A 25482-nucleotide genomic window follows, 5' to 3' on the forward strand; every position below is an offset into this window, starting at 1 on the left:
TGTTGTTTTATTTGACATTATTGCATTTTATAGATCTCCGTCTGATCCTAATAATTTGGTTTGGATCTAATAAACGTAATAAATCAGGCAGCTGGCAGCGCCCAACCAAATACACCACAGACAAAATAAACCAAAACGTGCATTGGGACCAATCCCCAGATGGATATGTGTGGGGAATGTGTACAATGGCTGCAGGTAGAGAAGCTGATGTGTTTGGTGCCACTGCCAGTGACAGAACAAATGTCAGGAGAAGGTAAAAACGCAGCGAGAGAACAGAAGCGCACTGTTCCCTCTGTCAGCTTACGAAGCCGAGGCTGTGGGGACCAGCATGGAGCTGGATGATGCTGGCAGCTCCGCTGTTTGTCCTCCGTCTCCACCAAACCCGCCGCCTGCCACAGCAAGCAAAACACCCGCCTCTCCGCTCAACATGCTGCTGAAGATCACACCAACAAAGTCCACAGGCCGAACGCAAGCAAACACATCGCATACGTCCCCCGGCATGTCAGCAACAATTACTGCACAGGTAAAAATGTTAGCAAGCTAATCGCTAACCTGGAAAACTTTCTGCACCACAAAAAGAAAATAAAAGTCCTTTTCGCGAGCTGGGAAAATTCTCTACTTTTGAGAAGAAACCTTCCTGAATTTCTCCCCCCCCACACAAATCAAACAGCCATGTTTCTTGTTTCCCTCAGCAGATTAAGTGTGGGCGAGGAACAAAGCAGCCGAGTGAGCAGGAACGAGAAGATGAGTCGGGCAACTGGGAATCGGAGTAGCCGGGCCAGACTGGTCTGACAACAACCCGGCCTTATTAGACTCAGTAGATCAGAAAACACAAGAGCTCCTCTCTAACTTTCTCTCTCTGCTCATTTATCGCTCTGCCTCTCTCCTTTATTCACTTTTCTACCTCCAGCAAACTCTCCGCTGCTCGCCACCTCAAAGTCTCCTCGCTTTAATTTTCCAGAAGCCTCACATTTTCCATCTCCCTCTGTTTTATTCAGCGAGTTTCTCCGGGGTTTTCATCTGGAATTTCTCTCGGCAATCAGCGGCGGTGTCTCCGTCTCTCCCCTCCTCCGACCTCTGCTCTCTCTTCGCTCTCTCTTCGTCCTTGCCGTTCGGAGCCTGAACAGAACCCTGACTCGGGCTGACCTTTTTTGTGTTTTCCTCGGTATTAGAAAGCGGATCAATTCCACAAATTGCGCAAACGGGGAGGAGACAAAAACCCCGCAGATGGCTCCCTCTGTTCTGCAAAATGCCACAGTGACAAAGGCGACACAAAAACCATCCATTGTCCTCCGTTTTTCCAGACCTCTACTTTTTTTATTTATTCCATTTTCTTTTTCAGCCGAAAGCCATTTGAACTTGCGCTGACCCAGTGTCTCCTCTTTCTTCTTTTTCGCCTCTTTCCATTAACTTCTACATTTTTTTATGGTTGACTTGCAACAGAGCACATAAATGTAGATGAAAATACAAACATTTGCTCTGAATTCAGCACTCAAAAATCAACTTGTGTGTCTCGATGTCATATTTCAGCTTTTTTGTTACCAAACTGGCAATAAAACAATCAAATATTAACTTTGTCCAAGTCGTTTTTCATGTCACATTTTCCCAACGTTCCCAGATTTCCAGAAGAGAGGCTCGTTTTTATCCTGTTTTAAAGATAAATACTAAATTTCCCAGCAAACATTCTCTAACAATGGTTGGATATAAAATGTAGAACTTCGTGGCTTTCTGACTTTCTGAGTTCAAGAATAAAACATAAAAGAAATGTTTCCTTTTCATTTAAATAGGTAAAAGTCGAGACTTTTCAAGCTGGAAATATACATTTGAAGCCAAATGTTTATATGAAAAAGACATAATTTTTTTCCCTCACGCTGAGATTTTAAATGAGAGTTTACTTTTTCTGTTCTAGGTGAGTTAAGATTACAATAACTTGAGGATTTTGCTAAATAACAGAATAATTGACCGACGTGGCCTGAAAAGCCACGCAGCAAGGAAGAGGCTGTTTACTCCAAAAGTAAAAAAAAAAGCAAATGCAGCTTGCAAACGAACTAAACCAGAGGAAAGAAAAAGTCACTGTTTTGTTGTGATTTGTTTTAAAATGATGAAGCCAAAATGAAAAAGACTAAAAGAAATAACTGTCTACTTACACAGACTGAAAGAAAATGAGTCAAACAGTAGTTATTAATAGTTATTAATAACTACTGGGTTCTGGTTCTGAACTGCATCACTGTAACCAAACATGGAGAAGCAGCACTCAGCTTCTATGCACCACAAATCTACACCGTAAAATGAAACATTTGGACGAATGTAATCTTTTAACTTGATTTCTTGTGTTTTTATGATGCAAAGCACTTTGAAGTGCCTTGTTGCTGAAATAAGCCATACAAACATCCTTTATTGATTGATTAACTGATATTAACCAGTGCTTGTTGCTTTGTTTGTATCACAGCTGATAGTTTGACTTCTCAACGCTTCGTTTTAGACGCTGCAGAGCCTCTGACTGAGCCTGCAGGTAGAAAAGCAGCAGCACATCTCAAGTTTTTCACTTGCACAAAGTGTCCACAGCATGTCTATAAATAAATTGCAATCAACTGCAGCCCGGTGCTCGTCTGTCCTGATGCAACCTCTCATTATCTCCGCTCCACCTCCCTCCTTCCTGCCCGCCGCAGCGTCCCTCCCTGCTGTAACGATCGGGTCATAACTGGGGCCGCCACTCCGGCTCAGGTTTCACGAGGCGTCTGGGGTCTAATTGGGGCTGAATGAGTGCGAGTGTGTGTTGCCGTCAGACTTTATTGACTGGGGTTGGCTTCGTCGTTCCGTCCCCAGCGGAGATATACTCTGATTTTATCTTCGCCTATAAACACACACTTGGGAATGAGGGGTTTTCAGCATCAAACGGGGTTTTTATGTCTTTGTTTTGTGCAGATCTAAAATAGATGCAATTAGTTTTGCATTAGAAAAAAATGCATATGTGTTTTTCCCGACACTTTAGCGCTATGCTAAAGCTCACTTTAGCCAATTGTCATCAAGTCGTGCATGAACTAAATTACATGTGAGCCATAAAAATGCTAAAAATCCCATTTTTAGCTGCTCAACGCCAGACTGTACGTTTGCCGGATGTTTGTCTGCTAACAAGGATTATTTATGCATGACATGAAATTCTGGCTCATTTTCACTCGAGCGTACATCTGTGTGTAAACACCTACATTTGTATGTAAATAAAATAAGTTCCTCAACTTCTAGCAAATCCTTTTAATTAGAGGGCAATTGTTTTTACCGATAAATTCAAATGAAGTATTTCACACCCTGAGCTCTTCATTACAGCCACAAACTTCGGCATATTTGGCAGGAAAATTATTCATGGTTTTCACATTTTACCACAGGACTTTGACTAGACCGTTTTTACAGATAAATATGCTTTTAGCTTAGTGTTTTTGTACCTTTAGTGAAGGTAAAATAAAATATCCACACCCTTAGATGTTTTGCACAATTTCTTGCTCTTACAAATCAATCATGATCAACGAAATGTGACTTTTTTGATGCAAAAAAAAAACATTTAATGTGAAATATATTGAATTTCTTAAAAAATGTAAATGATGTCAAAATTAAATTGGCATTTGATGGTTGTGGTCTTTCAAGGACAGATATAATTTGAAATGGAGTTAGCGCTTTAGCATTAGCTTCTATTGGTGTTGGTGTCTTAGCTTTAGCATTAGCACAACAAACGTTTAGTCAGCGGTGGCCACAGGTGGCGCCATCATCTTTCCTTGTTCAGGATGATGGATTGAATTGTTCTCTGTAAGATATTTAAAGAATAGGATGTTGACTTTCAATCTAAACTCTTTAAGATTCTCCACACCTTCAGCCATGACCTCTCTGATGTCTCTAAATAACTTATTGCGTTTTTACAAACGTCTGCGATCTTTATAAAACATCTGCATTTATACTGATATTAAATTGCACTAAGGCTCAACCAGTTAGATGATTTCCAATTCCAGCTTTTAGCTCTGCATTTTATTTAAGGGTATGAAGGTAAAGGGGCTTGTTTAAAAAAGGCATGTTGCATTGTCATCCATAAGGAAACTGTTTTCCTTCCACATCCAAATGAAGCTGTGAATAATTTTCCAAGTCGCAGCAGTTGGACTTTAAGAGTTGAAGAAATGCATAATGAAATCCAGCAGAGCTAAAACGTTTTTGTTTTCATTTATGTTCGAGAAGCGAAAACTAAAACCAAACCGTGTGACAGAATAATTTTACGCAATTTGACTCGTTCACACCTCATTGTTGCAGCTCCAAATTGAGTTTCTGTTGCTTCTCCAGATTTCTGCCGCGATTTTGCTTCATTTATGACTGAGCAAATAGAAGTGTAAACACGTTACGTTTTGTCATGAACAAAGTGCGTCCAGCTTGCGGGTGAGGTGCAGCAGCAGAAACAAACGTTGGGTGCTGACAGTCTTGGCTGTTGTCTCGGTTTAGACACCAGTGTTCCCATTAAAACCTGCTGTCAGCTCCGTCACTGCAGACCACTCTCCATTTTACACAAAACAATGCCTCCCTAATTGGAATGCTTATGCAGCAGCAGCAAATATCCGAGCATGAACGAGCAGACATTGTCAGAAAGAGACAACACTCCCTGGAAACTGGTTGCCTTGTTAAAGAGAGAACTTTTCTAAATCAACAAAGCAACTTGACTCAGCGTGCAGCGGCAGAAGTGTGTGTGTGTGTGTGTGTGTGTGAACAGTCGGAGGAAGGATTAATCTTGGATGTGAAAGCGTCTCCCGCAGTGTGAGCCGCGATGTCTGAGATCCGCCTCCAGGCTGGCTACGTCGCAGCCGCTAAGGCAGCCGCTAATCTGTAATCAAACAAACGCGCGAGCTGCGATCCTCCATGTTTGAGCTCCAGCGAGGGAGGATGAGGACCGTCAGCATCCTGTTTGTCCTGACAAACTGACGCTAGGAAAGCGGTTTCTGCTACAGCTCCTGTTATCACTCTGAGTACAAAAGCTCTACTAATTAGACGGCTTCTAAATTCAACTTTTAGCTCTGTGTTTTATTTAAGGGTATCAGGAATAAAAAGTCTGCTGAACTTTACAACAAAAAAAAATTGTTTTATTTGGGTTTGGGTTACACCAGGAGAAAAAAATTAAATACGCCATAAAACTGTTTATGAACAGATAGAGGTGTTTTTAGGCAAGAGAATTAATATGAATTAATTGGAAGAAAAAGAAAACAAAAAAGATCTGATTTTAATCTCAGAATTCCGAGAAAAAAGTCAAAATTCTGAGGAAAAAGTCAAAATTCTGAGATAAAAAATTTGTAGTAATTCTGAGAAGAAAGTCTGAATTCTGAGAAAAATTATGAAGATAAATTTGACCTTTGCACATGTAGCTATCTTGATCAGGAAGGCAGTCGGCCTTCATCACATTATTTCCTTCTATAGATTGTCAAAGAGAAACATTTTTAACCTTCTGTGAATACATGACAAAATATTTCTGAAAGTAAATCATGTTATTGTTCAAGTTTAGGAGTCGGAGAGCTTTTCAAATCAATGCATTGTTGGGTTTTGCTGCTTCGCTGTGAGTTTTAGACCTTGAGCACAAATTGCCTTCAGCCAGTGGATGTTATCTGCTGATTTGAGACCGACTCTCCCTGGACACAAACAATAGATTTTGAAAGAATAGTGGATGTTTTCAAACTCTGTAAAAGCTTGCATAATGTGTCATACATACAGTTTTTAAAGGCGTTTAAAACAAAAGTCTGAAAATGACAGGGGGAACTGCAACTTATTCAGTGTAGAGCTGCAAATAACGATTAATCGTTAGAACAGAATAATCGATCACTAAAATAATCGATTAATCGGGAAAAAAATTGGCACATTCTGCAGATTTAAGCCTTTTACTTAATATAAGAAACACATTAAAAGAGGCAAATAATTCAACTCCTTTCTTGAATAAGAAAACAAAAATATTATTGTCTAAAATGCAATAAGATAGCATCCATGTACGCTTGATCATCTGTAGTAAAGGATGCATCTGAAGCTAAAACATGTTGTCTACTAAGCTGTTGAATAGTTTTTTGGATGAACTAATTGGATAATAGGGGATTTCTTTGACAGAATCTGAAGAGGGTAAAGTTAAAATGCTACTTCAGGAGTTCCTTACAGAAAAAAACGACACATAAAACATGTTTATATATACAAATTTGGCTCAGTTACTGCTCTGAGAGTTTTTTTTGTTGTTGTTTTTTCAAAAATGTGACATTTTTAGAGTCTGTATACTCCTGTTGGAGATTAATCAATTAGTTGATGGTAGTTTAAATAACTGATTAATCATGATTAATTCAATTAATCGATTCAGCCCAATTCAGTTTTGACCAGAAATGAGTGTGAAATTGTCTGCCAAACACACACAGCTAGCATCAAAACCTTTGGTGCATTCAAAGCAGCAGCATTATGTGTTTTCCAGTCATTTTATTTCACAATGAAGTAATTATGTCGCCCTCAGTTTTCATGAAAATGCTCAATATATCAAACAGAAATTAAAAGAAGTTTAACTTTGTAATATGACGCGTGAAATTAGGCCTATGCCTCTATAAGAAGCTCCTACTGATGCCATAATTACTGAAATTTGGTACAATTTGATGCAACATGACCCGATACAATGTGATTCAGTATATTTAGATGTTTTATTGCAGGAGACTCCAACTCTAGTCCTCAAGTCCAGCCGTCCTGCAACTTTTGGACGCATCCCTGCTCCAGCACAGCTAAATCAATGGTTAATTACTGCAGAACTTCCTCACCAGCCAGGAAGGTAATTCAGGCTTTTGATTTAGGTGTTGGAGCAGGTATGCATCCAAAAGCTTCAGGACAGTGACCGTCGCTGACTGGAGTCGCTGACCTGTCCCGTGCTGCCTCAATATATTATAGATCTATAAACAACAGAATGGATATGATTGCCTAAACTCTGTCACCAAAGTGGCACCGCTTCTAATTTATAAAAAACAAAAATTCAATCTAATATGACCCACTTTAAATTTTCATGAATGTCTAATTAGAGATCAAATTCAAATATACTTTATTGATCCCAAAGGGGAATTAAATGTTGTTGTAACTCATATTAATTCAAATTCTTCTAAGAATAATTGATTATTCTGATGATTAATTGATTAATTGGACAAGAATTAATGTTTATTTAACTACTAAAGCCCTTTTTGTACAATAGAAATATATAAAATATGCAAATAAACAAATAATTAACATTTTATCGCCTAAAATTCAACAAGCGTTCCTGTAGTGAATCTGCAGCTTAAAATATACATTTTATATAAACATATGAAAAGCTCAGTACTTTCTGCTTAATTTAACATCAACAGAGCTCATCTGTTGATTCTGTTTTACTAAACTGACTCGACAGAAAAACATGAGTTTTTTAAATTAAATTTCAGATAAAACTTGATCTTAGGTGTAAAAAGTACCTATTTTTTGTACAGTTTTGGCTTATTTAATGTTATTTGTACATCAAATGATCTTTTTTTAAATCTTCATACTCCAGTTAACTACTTTTAAATTAGTTGATGGTTATTTAAAAACTCGATTAATCACGACTGAACCGATTAATCGTTTCAGTTTTCAATAGCAGCATATTGTGAATCCACACAGTGTAAAAGCAACTGATGCCTCATGAATTTCATTTCCTCAGAACTGCAGAATAACCAACCCAGAGTGTTTAATCCTGCCACGCTTCACTGCTAACACCAATCTCAGTGATGCCTGCTGGGAGGTCCTTTCTGCAACACAAGTTGACAATTCTGGGCTTCATTTGTTTCATTGAGTACTTTTAAGTTTATTGATTTGGATTATATAGACCCAAAATGGCTGTTTGGGGTATTCACTGAGGTCCAGCAGTGGAGAAGGAACAGAGCCAGAGTCCCTAAATCCCATATATGCATCCCACATGACGCTGAATGCAGCCAAGTGCAAGACCAAAAAAAAAGATAAAAAGGAAAGTGTTGAGCTTTTTCCCGGGCGCTGAAGTAGCTGACGAGTCTGGAGTTGCCAGGCGGCCGGTTCGTTCTTCCCCAGTTTTCCGTCCAAATCTACCTCCGGGTGGCTTCCGATCCTTTTTCATCTCTCCCTCTCCCTCCTCCTCACTTTCCTTTGCTTTGTCAAAGGGTTTCAGGCTCAATGAAACACTATCCGTCACCGCGCGGCGGAGTAGGTGTGCAGGATGCGGTATCGACATAACCTTGACTCGACGTGGGCCGAGCACATAGGTAATGGTGGAACCGGGGCGGCTCGGCAGCAAATAGCCGACAGGCCCACCGAGAAGGGCGATGACAGAATGGAAAAAGAAATTGGGTCTCCGTAGTAATGTTAAAATAAAGTTGATTTGACAGTGCTGTTGATCCTCTCCCTGCATCGGATTCAATTTGGTGCCGCGCGGCGCTGCACCGCGCAGCTTCATCCTCCGACACGGGGGAGTTCTCCACGCCCGGCAGGCCCGGTTTGTTATGAATTTCCTGCTAAAGGGTTCTGCTGGAATATTCATCTCCCTGCCCTTCATTGTTTTGCTTTTCATTCTTCTTTCATCAATTTTTAATACACACCACTACTCAATCTTGTCCCCGTGCCACCTCATTTCATTCAAAATCCTCTTATAAAAAGTCATTTCTGCTCGGCACATAAGGAGGTAGAGAGAGAAAAAATGAATGAAACCAACAATATGATGAATGCTGTCTCCATTTCTCATTTCTTGTCCTTTCTGGTTTTTTTGTCACAACTTGGAGAGTTGGCGTATTGTCGACTGTCCGCATCGTGAAAATCCACCAAGAAATGTGGAGATTTAGCAGGACAGCATTTCTCAAGATGCACCCAATTATGTGGGAAAGATGAAAGGCGCCGCGCGTCCATGCATGCGTGGCGCTGCTTCCCAAAATAAGGTACTGCTAGCAAGACCCAGCGAGGAAATGTTTTGAAGTGGAGAGAGGAGTCCACGGACCAGAGATCCAGCATAATAGAGAGAGAGAGAGAGAGAGAGAGAGAGAGAGAGAGAGAGAGAGAGAGAGAGAGAGAGAGAGAGGCCGTGTGTTTACTCACTCGCTAACTATACTGTTTGAAAGCAGAAGAAGGAGGAATATATACGCATTGGCTGCCTGTCAAAAATATGCTTCTGTCCCACAGGGCAACCAGCTTACAGCGTCCCACTGATCCTTCCTTATCTTGAGTCGCTGCCAAGTAAAATTTTCCAAAGACAACAAATGATTAAGTTGAAGAATAATAACACTTTCTGAACGATATCCAAATCCCGTCTGTAGAATAATGAATAAAAAGGCAGTAGTATATATTTTCCAGGCACATGGTGTCATTTTATAGCACAAATAATATGCCTGAACTCTTCCCGAGTTAAAACATTAGCATTGTTGTTTCTAAATGAATATAAACTTGTTTTCTTTGCATTATTTGAGGTCTGACAGCTCTGCATCTTTTTCCTTATTTTGACCATTTCTCATCTTCTGCTAATAGAAAATCTTTGCTTGGACTTTCACAGACATGTTGTCAGTAGTTCATAGAATAAAAGAACAACGTTCATGTTGCTCAAACATAAACCTATAAAAAGTACAAATGAAAGAAAGTCATCATTTTGCAGTGGTCCGTTAACGTTTTCCACAGCTGTATGCCAAACATTACTTCCACTTTGTGAGTTCAATAAGTAAGAATGTTTTAACAACAGATGTAATCTATTAAAAAAAGAGGTAAAAGTCATATTACGTTTCATCTTACACTATAATATAGAAAACATATGTACAAATAAGCAAAAGCGTGCAAAAATGTTGTAAAATAGCATTTTTTACCCATAGTACTAACAGAACACAGAAGGTTGTACAGATTTTACAGTAATAAGCTTTTATTTTTTGTTTTAAAGGCAGTGGTAACCATCATTTCCAGGTTCATCTCTGCTGCTCCAGAGCCAAACACTGTTTTCATACTGGAGCAGAAAACATCGAATGTATAACCTCCATAGTAAAAGATTAATGAGACTGAATCCAGCTGCAGAGAGACATGAAGATAAACTAAAAAATAAAGACGATCAATACATAAAAAAGCCTGAACCTGTCCTGTAATATTTATCATCTTGTTTTTCCGTCATAACTTCCCCAGAGGTAAAACCTTTCGCCCTCCTGCTAATAAACATTTACCCCCCATGTGTTCTTCACTCAGATCAAACTATCAAACAATCATTTGAAATTAACTCCTGAATCAGAACTAATAAAATCAGCAGCCAAATGGCAGGAAGTGACACGTCAATAAAAACATGGAGGACGTTTTCATCTGTTGTGACATCTTTAATTAAGATCCATTATTTCAGTGAACTGTGCTCACTCATGCAAACCGCAGAAAACAACTTTTCATTCTTACAGGCTGTTCAGCAGCACACACACACACACACACACACATGCACACACACACACACACACACGCACACACACACACACTCAGAGTCATTGTCCTGCTCTGAGCTTTCAGCACATTTTACGCATAAACTTTTACAAGCATTTTGATGACATTCTCTTTGAACGTAGTAAATAAAACAGGCCGTTGTTGTTTTACTGTGATCTGCTTCTGTATATCTGGAATAACAGGAAGCATCAAGTTTCATGTCCAATGATCGTTGGAGCCTCACAGGGTGCAGAGACCATCAGTGTAATGGCGCTCTGCTGTGGCTCCATGCACCATTTTGTGGGGCTGTTATGTAAATCCTGCAGGCTATTACTGTTGATGCTGGAGACGTTTTTTACACAATAATTGCCTCTGCTGTGTCTAAATACCGTCTTCTGTGTCTGTGAGTGAAGGATTATTAAAAGTTATAACCAGTAATAAGCTGTCAAGATGTAGGCGTGTGTATATTTTACCTCTGTTTGCATGAATTTTTTTTTCCAGTTTGGACGTGAATGTGAGCGTCAGCGTCTTAGTTTTTGTTCAGTTTCTCTTGCATTTCGTCCCAGAGAAACCGACATGGACTGAATCCTACAAACGGGAATCTGAACAGCCGTAATTTTTCTGCTTTACTATCACTAAGGTCCTCCGTCTCAAAGAATCCAGCAGAAAACTGAAATCTGCTTTTTCACAGCAGGAACCTTTTCCAGGAACCAGAGTTACTTTTTTTATTTTTCTACCTATTTCCTGTTATCACCGCGGGAAACGGAGCCGAATCAGAAGACCAGCGTGGGAAACGGGCCTGGCTGGGAGGCAATGCATCCTGGATTCATTCTTACATAACATTAGAGAACTAAGACGCTCTCTGAGTTTAAACTTTGAGACTCTCCCTTTTATTTTTAGTTAATGTTACCCGGCAACCTTGGATGGGATGCAGGTAATTTTGTGGTAATTTTGTCCTCTCAGTGTGATACAGAAAAGATGAGACACCTGTTGAGCTTCCATTAGCATCTAACAGGAAGGTTTATTCTTCTTCTGTGAAATGAACATTTATAATACGATATGCAATACTTCAGGTGTCACTTAGTAACTGTAATAAACAGCCCTGAGGTTCAACACATGACAAATAGCCATAATATCCCTTTAAATCGAACACAAATTCTTTTAGCATGCTCCATTAAACATTTTTCCAAATGACAAAATCTATCCAAATTTTGGACGCTAGCTTTTATTTGAGCTTTCTTCCTGATCAGAATACGAACGGATGCTTCCAAAACCATTCGAATAACACATTTCCGATCCCAAATTTTAAAAATAAACTGGAAAACGTCTCTTAAGTTTTACAAATTTGAGTAACTCATCTTAAAATCCAATATGGATTTGGTGCTGCTGGTTTTACACGCATAATGTTCTGAAAAGGTTTGTGATTAGCTTGAGTTGCTACCAGTTCATCCTGTTCTTATCGCTGAACAGAACAGAATCAGGAACAAACCAGAAATAAGTTTTAGAATTTGATCTTTGAGGGACAAAATGTCTGTCATATGATTTTCAGGTCCCAGTTTGACCATAATGGCTCTAAGAGCACAGAGCAATCTTTTCTCTACTTGGAAGTAAATGTTTATCCAAAGAAGTAATATTTGCTTTCAGACTAAGGATGTAAATGTGTAAATCTTTTGTTTGAGCTCCTCTTTCAACATGAAATACAATAAAAATCTAACTTTTTCTGAATGCCTCAGTGAGGATTTCCATGTATAAAATCGTCTTCACACATCTAAACGCCGTATTTGTGATGTAAATGGTGCAGAAATAATTGCTCCCTTACGTGCTTCAAATAGTTTTATCTACCAGCTGATTGTAATTGAAAGCAAGCATTTCGTTGGGAGAGGAGGTTTAAAATTTAATTCCTGCACTTTATTGTGCAACGACGTGTGATGCCATTTTAATTTCCCTCTGTATCTTTCAATTCGGCTCGCTGTGAGTTTTCCTCCGTTCTGTCACCTTTGCCCCGACGCGGGCGCTCGTCCCACCGAGCTCATGAGCGTCTGCGCTCATCCAAGAGGAGGCGAGGCTCTTCCTGCCAGCGATGAGGTCCCGATTCGGGGCTCAGGTGGTTCCGGATCGTCGGAAGAAAACATGAAAGTCGAATGCTTCCGCTCTCCCCTTTGTTGATCTAGTTCAATCTCGCTTTAGTCTGTAATCCCATCATCTTCCTCTCCGTGCACACGCGCTGCGGCTCGACACGCTGGCTGCTGCGTCAATCTGTCTGAAAGCTGAACCTGAGCTCTTCGCCTCGGAGCTCTTTGCTTCCTCGCACCTCAGGCAGAAGCTACGTCCAAATGAAACCGTCGGTTTCAGGTGAGGTTTGGTTTAAATTCACGTCTTGTTTGTTTTTTGTGCTTCCGTTTGGATCTCAACTGCTTTTAAAATCAACCCAAGCACTAAAAAAAAACACTCAGCTGTATTTTGGTGAGGGCTGCCCAGTGGTGCAGTTGGTAGAGCTGCTGCCTTGCAGCAAGAAGGTTCTGGGTTCAATTCCCGGCCCGGGTCTTTCTGCATGGAGTTTGCATGTTCTCCCTGTGCATGTGTGGGTTTTCTCTGGGTACTCCGGTTTCCTCCCACAGTCCAAAAACATGACTGTCAGGTTAATTGGCCTCTCCAAATTGTCCCTAGGTGTGAGTGTGTGTCTGCATGGTTGTTTGTCCTGTGTGTCTCTGTGTTGCCCTGCGACAGACTGGCGACCTGTCCAGGGTGTACCACGCCTGGTATGCTAGCTGGAGATGGGCACCAGCAACCCTCCCGACCCCACCAAGGGACAATGGATGGATGTATTTTGGTGTCTAAAAAATAAGCAGTTTCAAAAACCTTACAAATATTAAGTCACACAGCCTTGTTACTGTTGAGAATAAATAATTCTGTGTTTTTCTTCTGTCTCTTTTAGCTAGTTGCAAAGCTAAAGCTAAAGAAAATGAGATGATAGGGAATGCCCTCTTTAGGGCGTAGCTTAGACAGAGGCTAACAAAGAGGATGGAAAACTTTTGTTTGCTGCCATTTTGTCTGTTGGCTCCTAAAGGTAGCATGTCAGAATGGACCAGCTGTATTTTGGTATCAATAATTCATGAATTCAACTCACTGACTCTTCTTCAACCTCATACATCAAGAACTTAGCATGGAGAAAGGATAATTCTCCACATTACCTGGCTACACAAGCATAATCCAGCATGTTTGGTCAGCTGGTTTTACGCGCTGTACAATGGCTGCTGGATAAAAAGTAACACAAATATTTTGTTGCTCACTTACCATCCAGAAACCACTTGCTGCATTCATGTTGGCTGTGCAGGAGACGCCTCTAATGCTTATCAAAGATGTACGGTTGTATAACTTTACATCTGTTTGCAGCCATTTTCACGTTGAGTTGGGATGCGAGGCCAACTGCAGCTTACTTGAATTTAAAGTGACAGAGTCCCTCTAAAGCAGAACGGACCAGACTAAAGTCTCATCATCTAGGAATGGTTTTGTCCCAAAAAAAAAAAATGTTTTGTATCGCCCATATACCTATCCTTACCACAATACATCGACTTTAAAACTGCACCAATTACCCTTTGAGGAGAGTTTCGTCTCCCCTGCAGATTAAAAATATGGTGAAATAATATTTTTGTTAGAAAATGGAAGCAGAAAAGCTGCCTGGACTCAGAGGGTTCAGGTCACAGCAGTGAGTCGCTTTCTAAGCGTTTTCCTTCGGGGACCGACTCAGAGCAACATTTGGATTCTTACACGACGCAGCCCGGGTAGCAGAGCCACGCCGGCGCTGTTCCCACGACAATAAAACACCTTTTCTGCATCCAAACAGGCTGCTGCTTGGAAGGGAAATCTCCTGTGTGTAAACGCATAACGATGCTGTTTTGCTTCGCTGATCCCCTTTCACTTTTTTAGACTTTTACAGCGACGTTAAGCAGAAACGGCTGACAGCGAGAAACACCAGATCTCAGCAGGTTCCCTGAAACGACGGGGCGTTTCAGCAGCTATTTATGTCTGGAATCGTATTATTTTCTTAGAAAATGTACGAAAATGTGATTTATTTTAAAGACGGCAACAACAATAAATGCTAGTAATGACGTTGTCTTCCCAACTGCTTAGTAATTTAAATTAAAACTGACTGAAATCTGTTACTTTTGAGCTTGAATTTAAATGAATACAATCAAAATAAATTGAGATAAACTGTTAAATGCAAGTTATTTGCTTTTAGTGCGACAATAAGCTGATTGTTGTAAACGGGTCACACTTAAAGAAATCAGATTTGAAGCAAATTCAGTTAGACTGAACTGAACAAGCATAATTTAACTGAACTGAAAGCAAAGTGAATCAAATAAAAGAACTGATCAAATCAAATGGATTCAATCTGGTTGAACTGAACTGAACCGAAGTTAGTTAAACCTGACTGAATCTAATTCAATTCAACTGAAAAGAACTGAATCAATCTGAACCATGAACTGAAGTTATTTCAGTGCAACTGAATTTAATTGAACTAAACTGAAAAAAATAAATGGAACCAGATTGAATTGAGTTGAAGTGAAATAAATAAAGCAGAACTTCAGAAAACGGATCCAAACTAAGCAGATTTAAATCAAAATGAACAAATTTAGTGAGTTGAAGCTTAAATTGAATCATTTGGAGTCGTGCGTAACGTCACTGAACCGAATCAAATATTTTTGATGAAGCAGAAATGAACTGAATTCACAAATTAACTCAATTCATTCAAAACAAACTGGGCTGAATAAAAGTTAATAGAAGAATGATTTATTTAAGTCTAACTGAGCAGAAATGAACTGAACTAAAACTAATTCAGTTCAATCCAAGTCAATTCAACACCCTTCTGTTAAACTGAACATTCATTCAGTTCAGTTCAATTATTTCAGTTCAGTTTTCCTGAAAAGTAAAAGATTTGTTTCTATCTGCTGTTTTAAGCTGTTTAAATATTTTAAGATCATGTATTTTTTTTCTCCTAATAAAGGAAAAAAATCCTAAATTAGTTGTTTGAAGGTGAATCCAGACTAAATTATTATTTCTCTGTTCTTTCTCGTGGAAATTATTCAGCAGCAGAAGAATAATTTATCTCCAAATAAAACCTTCATAGAAAGCAAACGACTGAATAAACCATAAACACAACAAAATAAAATATGTTTTAGCATAAAAAATGGTTTTTATTAGTGGAAAACCTGGTTATTGGTGGAACTAATGATCAGAAATGAAGTTAATTTAGCAGGGAAGAGGTTATTCCTCAGTTTCTATCAGGATTAATTATCATAATCATTAATTTTAAAGCGTCTTTTTAGCTTTAACACTGAACCGCATGGAGGAGATGGAGCTGTTTAAATGCGTTTTACTCGACCTGTGAAGAGGATTTAGATGCAGGTTTGGGTAAATGGAATCAGAAATTTCCCTTCAAATCTGGTCAAATGTGTTTAGGGGAGACGAACGAGGGGCATCTTTAACCATTTCCCTGCTTTCCCGACTGCGGCAGCCCAAAAAGACGACGCGTCTCGTTTGATCACCGAGAAAATCCTCTGGTGTCAAACTTCCCCCGACTTCAAACTTAAAAAAATAAAAAAATAAAAAGGAGAAGAAGAAAATCCTTAAATCAAAGAGCATCTTGGAGTGAGGAAAAGAGCAGCACAACCCTTAAAAATAGCAGAATCAAAATACCATCCGTCATCTTTTTTTCCCCTCCGAGAAACAAGGAGAACAAAGACGGGAGATGAAAGTGCGGCCAGCGTTTCCTCTTGGTGCAGCAGGTGGGAGGTAAACCGAAGGCCGGCTGGACGTTTTCCTGCTTCCTCCCAGCAGCAGATTAGACCCGCAGCCTCCAAAGTGGGACACGAGTGTCCTTGGATGTTCCTCCTTTTTAACTCCGCTTGATGTTATCATCCCTGACTCGGCCTAAGTACGGCTTAATACTTCGTCCAGTAGCAATTTCAGCCTTGAGAAAGCGGCTGCGGTGAAGTAATGGAGCCTCATTGTTTGCTGCGGCTTCAATGGCGGCTTTGATGCTCAAAAATCTGCACAATAATTTGCTTTTCTTTATTTATTTTTTTAGATATCTGGACAATGTATTTCCAAGGGCACAGAGCTGATGGTGTTTGTTATTTGAGGGCAAGATAAGCACCTGGAAACAAAGGTGAATGGTTTTATAACGTTTCATTAGACGGGATTGCTCAGCCAAGGTTATATAAGGCTAACGATTAGCATTCAGACGGCAGCGTCTTTAATTGAAGTGGTCAGCAACACATTTGTTCAGCAACACATTGGTATGCATCTGATATGATGAAGGTGTTTGACCCGTGTGTGTGTGTGTGTGTCTGAATGTGAATGCGTGTGTGGATGCGTGTGTGTGTGTGTGTGTGTGTGTTTGTGTGTGTGTGCACACATCCCCCAAAAAAAGACTTTCAAAACAAGAAGGAAAAAAAGGAAAAACATGCAACAAAAATACCTTCGTCTCGAGGCTTGTTCATTGAAGATTCATCAGTTTTTTTTGTGAGCGGACCTAGGGTTAAGAAAAAAAGGGGGGAAAAAGAGAAAAGAGAAAATTTCAAAAAAGATTACTGGCAAAAACCGATAAAAAAAAAAATAAGAATATCAAAAAAAGAAAAGAAGCAAGAGTGAAAAAAAGGACAAATCAGTTCAAGAGTTCATGTTTGCTTATTGTTTTTTTTTTCTTTCTTTAAAAAGAGCACAAAAACAAAAAAAGAAGGCATCACAGACACAGATTTATCACAAGAAAAGACACAAGATCAAAGAAGAAATCGGCTGCCATGTTTGTTTGGTTTTATTTTAAACCCTGTTTGCTCTGTTGGTGAAACCTCTGGACTGGGTGGTAAGTGGGGTTTGAAGAACAGGACCCAAAAACGAACTGACCTCTAAAAAATGTGTAAATAATAAAAAAAAATGAAAAATAAAAACCCTGAGGAAGAACGGCAGGTTTGGGTCCTGATGCTCAAACGGATCAGAACACGGTTTCTTATGGTGACTGAGTGAGAAAAACACACCGGAGACAGAGACAGATTTAATAGGGCCACACGGAGCCTGTAACGGTAAACAGCATGTTAAACATGTTCCTGGTGAAACAGAAAACAGGTGCTTTGGTTTGGGGTTTTTTATCATGTGTGAGATATTCAGTGTTTATTCCTCAGGCGGGAAAATAATTACACGGCGCAACAGCAGCGGCTCGTCGGCCCGAAATGACAAGCGAGCGTCAGGCTGATTGCAGAGAGGATTCTGGGTAATGGGGGAGCGCGGCCTGACCCCCCGTCTGCCCACAGGCTGTATTTTTACTAAATTAAAAGAGTGGCATGAAGAAAAGTGGAGAAGAGAAACGACCTCCTCTTTTATTTCCTCCATCGGTGTAAACAAACATGATGGAGTGGATTTTCTTTCTCGTCTTTCTCTTTTTTTTGACCAACAGTTGAGTAAACGTGTGAAATGTTAAAAACGGTTTTCCATCTGACATTTGCTCACTGAAGATGCTCTCCAGATCATCCTGCACAACTTAACTCCTCACATTCTGGATGCTTCTCGTGAAAATAGTTCGACCTTTTCTCACCTTAAAACAACACAATTCAAGGAACTTTGTTGGGATTTAAAGTGAAAGTCGACGTGAAAACTTCTCAACAATTCTGGTTTTCAGTGGCAAATGTTGAAAAAAATGCATAAGAAGACACAGCAAACGTGTAGAAGACGATAAAACTTTCTAATCTGCATTCAAAAGATGTTTGGAGGAAAAGAAATGATCCTCTTCACCCCAGAAACATCACCAGCTCCGGTGAGCATGGTAGTGGCAGTGTCATGCTTTGTAGAAGCTTCTGTTTACCAAGAACAAGGAAACTGGTCACAGTTTGAAGATGGAGCTACAGGAAAGGAAAACTGTAAAATATTTGGGTTTCCAGAAGAACAACGACCTTAAACATGCAGCTGGATCTACAAAGTGTTCAGAATTAATAATATTCTGGTTTTAGAAAGGCCTAGTCAAAGTTCTGACCTGAATTCAATTGAGAATCTGCAGTAAGACGTGAAAACTGTCGTTTCCAGATCTGTCCAATCAGATTCAGCAGCCAAAAATCTCATTCCTGATGCAGAAAAACTGGCAGAGATGTTTCCCAAAGAAAATCAGGAGTGAAAGATGCTTCATTATTTATTACTTACTTGATTTTTTTAAGTAAAAAAAAAAACCTATTATATTCTTTTCACATCAATTTCCTATTTAATTGGTCCATCACTGAAAATCCCAGTGAAAAGCACAAAAACTCTGGTAGCAACGTAATAAAATGTAGATATTTTGAAGGCGTTTGAATAACTTTCCAAGATAAAACATCGACAGTCTTTGTTTTCATTCTATAAATGGAAACTCTGCGAACATAATAATACGATTTTATAATGATCTGCTGTTCAACAATGAAACAGCTCAGCCTGGAACATTTAATATTCACTAAAACACATTAAAATATCTGATGTTTGTCTGAACTCAGCTGGAAACCTCTGATGAAGGAAGTCGGAGTTTTTTAGTTGGTTTGACTCTTTAAATATAGACCAGCTGGACGGGACTCTGTAATTTTTTCTACTTTTTGGTATTTTTGTGCTGCCACAGCAGTTAAACCAAAGCTTCCCCAATTATGGACATAAAATAAACTCATAAGATCCAAATAATGTTTCTAATTTTTAAATAAAACAGCTTGCTGCGTTTAACCTTTACAGACCTTTACGTTGTAAAAATGACCTGATATTTAAGTCAGAACTATTTCCTCTGAAAGTTTGATTCTTCAGAAATGACAGAAAACTCTGGTGTAAATGTGCAGACACTCTGCTGGGTTGATGCATTGATCTCATTAAAAATATATTAAAATAAATTTCACCAGCTACCAGAATTAAGCTCCATTTTTTGTAATAACTGTCACAAAACGACAGGCTGACATTTCAGCATGAATCATATTAAAATACAGGATTACATTCAGATGAGGCAAAACTGGGAAAATTCCTCATTTATCTGGATGGTTTCTGCCTTTTGTGTTTCTCTTAATTAGATTTCCCAAGAACAAAAGTGTAAAACTGAGATGAATTTATTAATTCATCTGTTTAGTGTCAGGAAAATTTGTCAGATTTGGAAAAACTTCAGGCAGGTTTCCTTCATAAAATCTTACAGAAACATATTTTTATGCCAGCGCCGAGTCCAAATGTGAATTTTACACTGAATGGCAATTTCTTGAATCGGACGTTTCTCAAAAGCAAAACAGATTTGTTTTGGTACTCAAAACTCTGAGAAAGAATACAAATAAAATAAATGTGCGTTTATCTGCAGTCAGAGTTTTATTTTCTTAACTCAAGGATATCCTGGCACAACACAAGATGTTCCAGGAAGTTTGTACATTATGATTTGGCCAAATTGCTTCTCTTAAAACGTCTTGAATCAGGATTTTTCTGCTTTTTTTTCCTCTCAGTAATGGTCACAAAAAGTCCCTTTGTTGCCATTCATCCTGCAGCGGGGCGCCAACGCTCACCTTCCACCCAATCACATTTAATTTCAGCAGAACCAAAGTGGAGCGCTGCGTCGCGCCTGATAAGTTGGACTGCAGACGGTTTTCTGAGTGGCTTCGGCCGAACGCATTAAAACATGCAGCAGCGAAAACGCAGCCAGGAAGTTAATTCACGAGGAGTTTAAATCTGACGAGGAGAACGAGTCGCGGCGTTTCCTGCACAAACTGAGCGCATTAGAAGCTCATTCTGCTCTCTGTTGCTTATTTTAGAGGGACTTTTCTGAATCAAGGTGTTTTCTGGAGTTTCAGGGGAAAAAGAGATCAGGAGGAGGATGATGATGAGGAAGGAGATTGTTTGGTTTAAAGTCTGGATGCGGATTAGAGGCGAAGAAAAAAAAATTTCTCCTCTAGAGAATCGTAATTCGTGGTCTTGGGAATTCAGAATCGATTCAAAATGCTTTAAAATTATTGCATTTTGAATAATATAATGATGTTTTTTATATAGGAAAAGCCAGGCAGCCAAGTCAAGCTAGTGCTGATCATTTGAGTTACAGACTTAAACCCAAAACTAATTCTGTTTAAATATAAACTGATGAAATCTGAAACTTTATAGAATCGTTTTAAATATTCTTTACACTGTTTTTTTTTCTCTTGTCAGCATCTATGAAACGCTCGACATGTAATTCATTTCTGGATCAAATCGTGACATAAAGACACTGAAAGGTTTTCTTCTCCACCGTGGATCAGCGTGTCGACGTTTCATACCAAACGCACATCAAAAGTAGAGCTGGAGGTCAACAGGAACATAAAAAATATGGCACAGCTTTATTTATATTTTCATAATTTGTTGCTGTGCTGGGATTAAACAAAACATTTCCTTACAAAATACAGAAGCGGGGAAATTTGATCTTTTAAGTTCCCTTGCAATAAATTAGCAAATACAAACTGGTTCTTGTTTTTTGTATGCAGTCACAGTAACAAGAAATGTCAATTTAAAATTGCACATATGTACACTTTTACAGATCTCGAGTCAAAACACATTTTATTTCTTAACTCTCTTGTGCAGAAAACTGGTTAAAATGCATCTATTATCTGCATGTTCATGTTAGTTTGTGTAAAATGGAGATGAGACTGAACATTTATTAGCTACTCAGACTAAGAGACACAACAAAAACTGTTTGATTGTGATATCACCCCGTGAAAATAACCGAAAAAAGCCAAAATAGTTCTTTATTTTTTTCTTAAAAACGTTTTTGTCATGTTTTAGTTGTGGATTAAGGATGAAAATCCCACGTTTGATCGGCTCTCGTCCATTATTTTACAAATCTCCAAAACAAAAACTCACAAATGAAATATTAACAAACATAGAAAAACCTTACAAAAACATTATATTGAAGCAGAAAAACTTTCAGTATTCAAGATGTTGCATAAACTGACCACTAAATATCGCGAGAGAACGCAAAAGGAGAAAAATCCCCCATGTCCACTAGGGGGCTCTGTTGAAATGAAACATTTTAGGTTTAAAAATAAACAGTAAAAATGTCTAAAAACCTGTAACTATTAATCCATGGCTGTTTCCCAGGTGTAAACATGACAGGGGATCATTTATTTAAGTCACTGGATATTATGGAAAGTAAAATAGACCTGAAAAACTCTGATGAAGAACCGAAGACGTGTGGATTCTTGAGAACCCGTTCAGAAATCAAAGTAACGAAACTGGAAGAAACATAAATAAGCTTTAAATGTCGACAAAAGATAAAACGATACTTACGATGTTTCAGGTACTGAAACAGTTTGTGCTACAAAATGTAGCCCATCTACATAAAAACTAAAAAAATCAACTTTATTTCATCAGAAATTGAACTTATAGAAAACCTGTGAAGGAGTAAAAGTGAAAACCTGATGATATTCAGGGTTTTGCAAAGATTTCTCTCTCTGTAGGACCAAAACCTGGAGAAACGTTCCTGGTTTCCCTTCCAGCAAAACCAGAACCAGGATTGGTTTTATTGACCAAGACAACAAATTAGACTTTGGGTTTCAAGCATTCACACCATGTACATATATAAACTGTAGAGGAAGTACAAAACGGATCAAAATAAATTAATAAAAACTGACGAGGCGAGAACTTCAGCGGACATAATTTAAGAAAAGTACGGACAACTTTTAAAACTCTTAAAAAAGTTGGATTAGAGTTTGAGCTTCAGGTCTTTAGTTTTTTTTTTTACTTTTTTGTCAAACAACATAATGAAAGCAGCAATTATCACTGGAGAAAATGGAAGCAGAAGCCAATAACAGAGGTAACCGTCTCAACCGTCTTTGTGTTTTATTGATGTGCATCAAAAGCTTTTTGTCAAAAAAAATCCGTAAAGGTCTGAAAAGGTTTGAATATCGAAGTGACTCTGAAATAACTGCAGAAACTCGTTTTTATTTCTTCTCTTTCTCACGTGAGGCGACGACATCGGGAAAGTAGAAATCAAGGAGTCATTACCGAAAAGAAACAAGGTGGGGAAAAGAAAGCAAAGCTTGATTGACGGCCTCTGCAACGAGCGGGCGAGGCGGTTCGAATCAAGCCGTGGGGGGGAAAAATAGCTTTTTGTTTTCTTGACATTTTTAAAAATCTTTCATCCAATCAAAGCTGTGATGAGCAGTTTCCTCAAGCCCCCCCAGGAGCCCCGTAATCGGCTTTCCACACCGCAGCGACCTGCAGACGCCAGAAATATCAGGGCTTGTTATTATAATCGGGACAGAAATGAGCTTTTTCTCGTCTGGTTTAATGAAGGATTAAACGGGGGAGGGAGGGGGGATCCTGCAAAACACGACTTCGCCTTTAACTACCGTGAAAAGCCTAATGAAGACGAGGGACGCGTTTATTTTCTACGACGTTAAGAGAAATTAAAAAACTTCCCATCGTACGTGTTCATCCGTAAAGCGACGGAGGTTCGGACCTGGAACTGATCTTCTTTACACACAACCAACACAAACACTGGGTAAAAAATTAGAAATGAAAAGTTTTTCAAGCATATTAAAGTCACTTTGTTTGTTTTTGACCAACATTTTCTGCAAAAAATGACTGAAAATCAAGGAAAAAATGGAGGCTCCTTGGAGTTTAATGGCTCTTCATAACGTTGAATAAAAATGATACAGAACCAAACAAAGTACTTAATTATAGTTCCAGCAACAAATGCTGTAAATGCATTGTATTCCCACAACAGAAAGACACTAAAAATATTCTTCTAGTTGTATTTTTCTTGTATTTAGGTTGGAAACTATGTTTTCTTTGCCTCATTTTTCACAGAAGAGAAAAGTTTTACGTCTTTCTGTGGTTCATCTTCATAGAAACAATCAAGGAAGTCAATATGTTCACATGCGAGGAAATGTAATGGCTCATTTGAGCAATTTCAGGAGGTCTGACATGATCTATGTGGGTGTAAGATTAAGTCCTGACAGCTTATAACCGAGTGCTGGCCGTGATGGATGACTTTTTTTTTAGAGCTGCAGATGTCATCACATGTCTGCGTGTCACAGAAAACCCCAGAATATCATGTTGGAAATGAAACTTTCTGCTGCAAACGAAACGATTAACTCCAAAAGATCTGAATCTAAATTAGTATGCAAGTGAGAAGAAGCTGAAGACGAACAACAGGGATGAATGAGATGCCGCTCCTCCGAGAATCATTCACCCTTATATGCATTCCTCAATTTCTCAGTGTCGTGCTTTAGATGCTCTCTCTCTGTGTGTGTGTGTGTGTGTGTGTGTGTGTGTGTGTGTGTGTGTGCGTGCGTGCGTGCGTGCGTGCGTGCGTGCNGTGCGTGCGTGCGTGCGTGCGTGCGTGCGTGTGTGTGTGTGTTTAATAATGCAAGGCAGTGGGAAGGTGTTCAGACAATGAAGCATGCAGGCAGGCAGGCAGACGTACAACTGCCAATCTTCTGCTTCATTATCACACAGTGCAGCTCCCTCAGCCGCCATAAGCTCTGCATACCCGAGATTTGAGTGAGGATGTCGACGAGCAGCTTGGCTGCACCAGGAGCAGCCGTGACGTCCGTTTTCAGGTGAACGGCAGCTCGAGTCTGACCCGAGGACAGTTCCTACAGGCTCTGTCCTGCTAATAAAGTCTGGCTTTCAAAGACGTAAAGTCTTAGTTTCCTTTTTTTTTTTTAATAACTATGTGAACAATTGTTTAGAATGGCAGAAAACTCTAAAACTTTGACTGGATACAGACGTGTTGATGTTTGATGACCTCCACTATGATTGTTGCAAGAGAAAAAGGAAAATAATAGCGTCTGTTCATGTTGTTGTTATGCTCCTGTTTACCTTTCAACCAGCTAAAATTAACTCAGGAGAAGAAATAACAAACCATCTGACTCTTTTCAGAGTTATAGAAGGTTATTAGCTGTTGCATTTTGGATCTAAAAATAATTTTGGCAGGAAAACCTAATAAAAAGTTAATATTTCGTTTACTGGAGCTATTTATGCCTCCAGTAGGTGTTTACTTTGTTAAATAAAAACTTCTTTCTGAAACAAACTCAAGTTATAAATGTTTAGTGCAGCTAGCTTTAGCTTGTGTTGGAGCTAAAGTTAAATTAAAAATGTTTACAGTTCAAATTTTAGACAGAATTATAGTTTAAATGTTAACTGAATCACATTTAAGCTACATTACAACTTAGATGTAAAATGTCACAACTTTGAATCAGTTTAAAAGTGGCAACAATGAGCTGTTGATGTTAGTGCTAGCATGCTAATGTTAGCATTAGCAAATTAAGTCGATTAAAAAGCCGTTTGGAGTAGGTTGGCTTCTTGTACATTGTTTTTATTATGCATAATGACAGTTTTATAACAGTGTAGCAGTGAAGGACAGAGGAGCACAGTTCTAGTTTTAGCTTTTATAATTTAAATGTTTACTAAAACTACATTTTGACTAAAAATGGCAATGAGTGATGATTAAAAACATAAAGGCAGGTCCGTTTATATACGATGTATTATGTTTTCTTTTTCTATGATTATATACAAAGAAAATGTAGAACATTTTACCACAAATCCCTCTTATAAACCTATAAAAACATCTAAGCTGCTAAGTGCATCCTAAAAATTTCTGTGCAGGAAAAATGATCCCATCATATCATACAACGCTCCTTCTTATTACATGCTTGTATGAGGACTATAGGGACCTGTTTTTTTCTCCTATGTCCATCTCACTTATTACACAGTGACCTTGCCTGTAGCATTGTTCAGTGAATAATAGGCTTTTGGGGGATTTCGAAGAACAGCAGAAAGAGCGATGGGACTGTCAGGACGCTGCCGGAGCGCAGTAAAATCTGGCAGGCTGGTGGGTCCACCGAGGGACAACGCAGGTACAGAAGGTTATATGAACTCATACGCTGTGATTTATGGCTTTCTGTGTACTCACATCTTGGGGAGAATTATAAAAACACAAGTGCTGTTTTGATTCTGTGTAATTACTATCATTGTCTGAAGAAGAAAACTGCTAACAAGGAAATAACGGCAGTAAATACAGGATTATTACGAAGTACATTC

General features: G+C 39.0%; 1 protein-coding gene across 4 annotated transcripts in view; it reads right to left on the reverse strand.

Moving 5' to 3' along the window:
* nlgn2a (neuroligin 2a) overlaps nt 1–25482 on the reverse strand; it is a 248474-nt gene that overhangs the window by 95105 nt on the left and 127887 nt on the right. For 3 of the 4 annotated variants that reach the window (XM_008435578.2, XM_008435580.2, XM_008435579.2), the window contains exon 4: nt 16916–16969. The exons of the other annotated variant lie outside the window; for it this stretch is intronic. In XM_008435578.2, coding sequence (XP_008433800.1) covers nt 16916–16969 — 54 coding nt within the window. The remainder of the gene's footprint in view (nt 1–16915; nt 16970–25482) is intronic. 4 annotated transcript variants of the gene reach the window in all.

The sequence above is a fragment of the Poecilia reticulata genome, linkage group LG18 (assembly GCF_000633615.1).
Source record: "Poecilia reticulata strain Guanapo linkage group LG18, Guppy_female_1.0+MT, whole genome shotgun sequence".
In the NCBI taxonomy this organism is placed as follows: domain Eukaryota; kingdom Metazoa; phylum Chordata; class Actinopteri; order Cyprinodontiformes; family Poeciliidae; genus Poecilia; species Poecilia reticulata.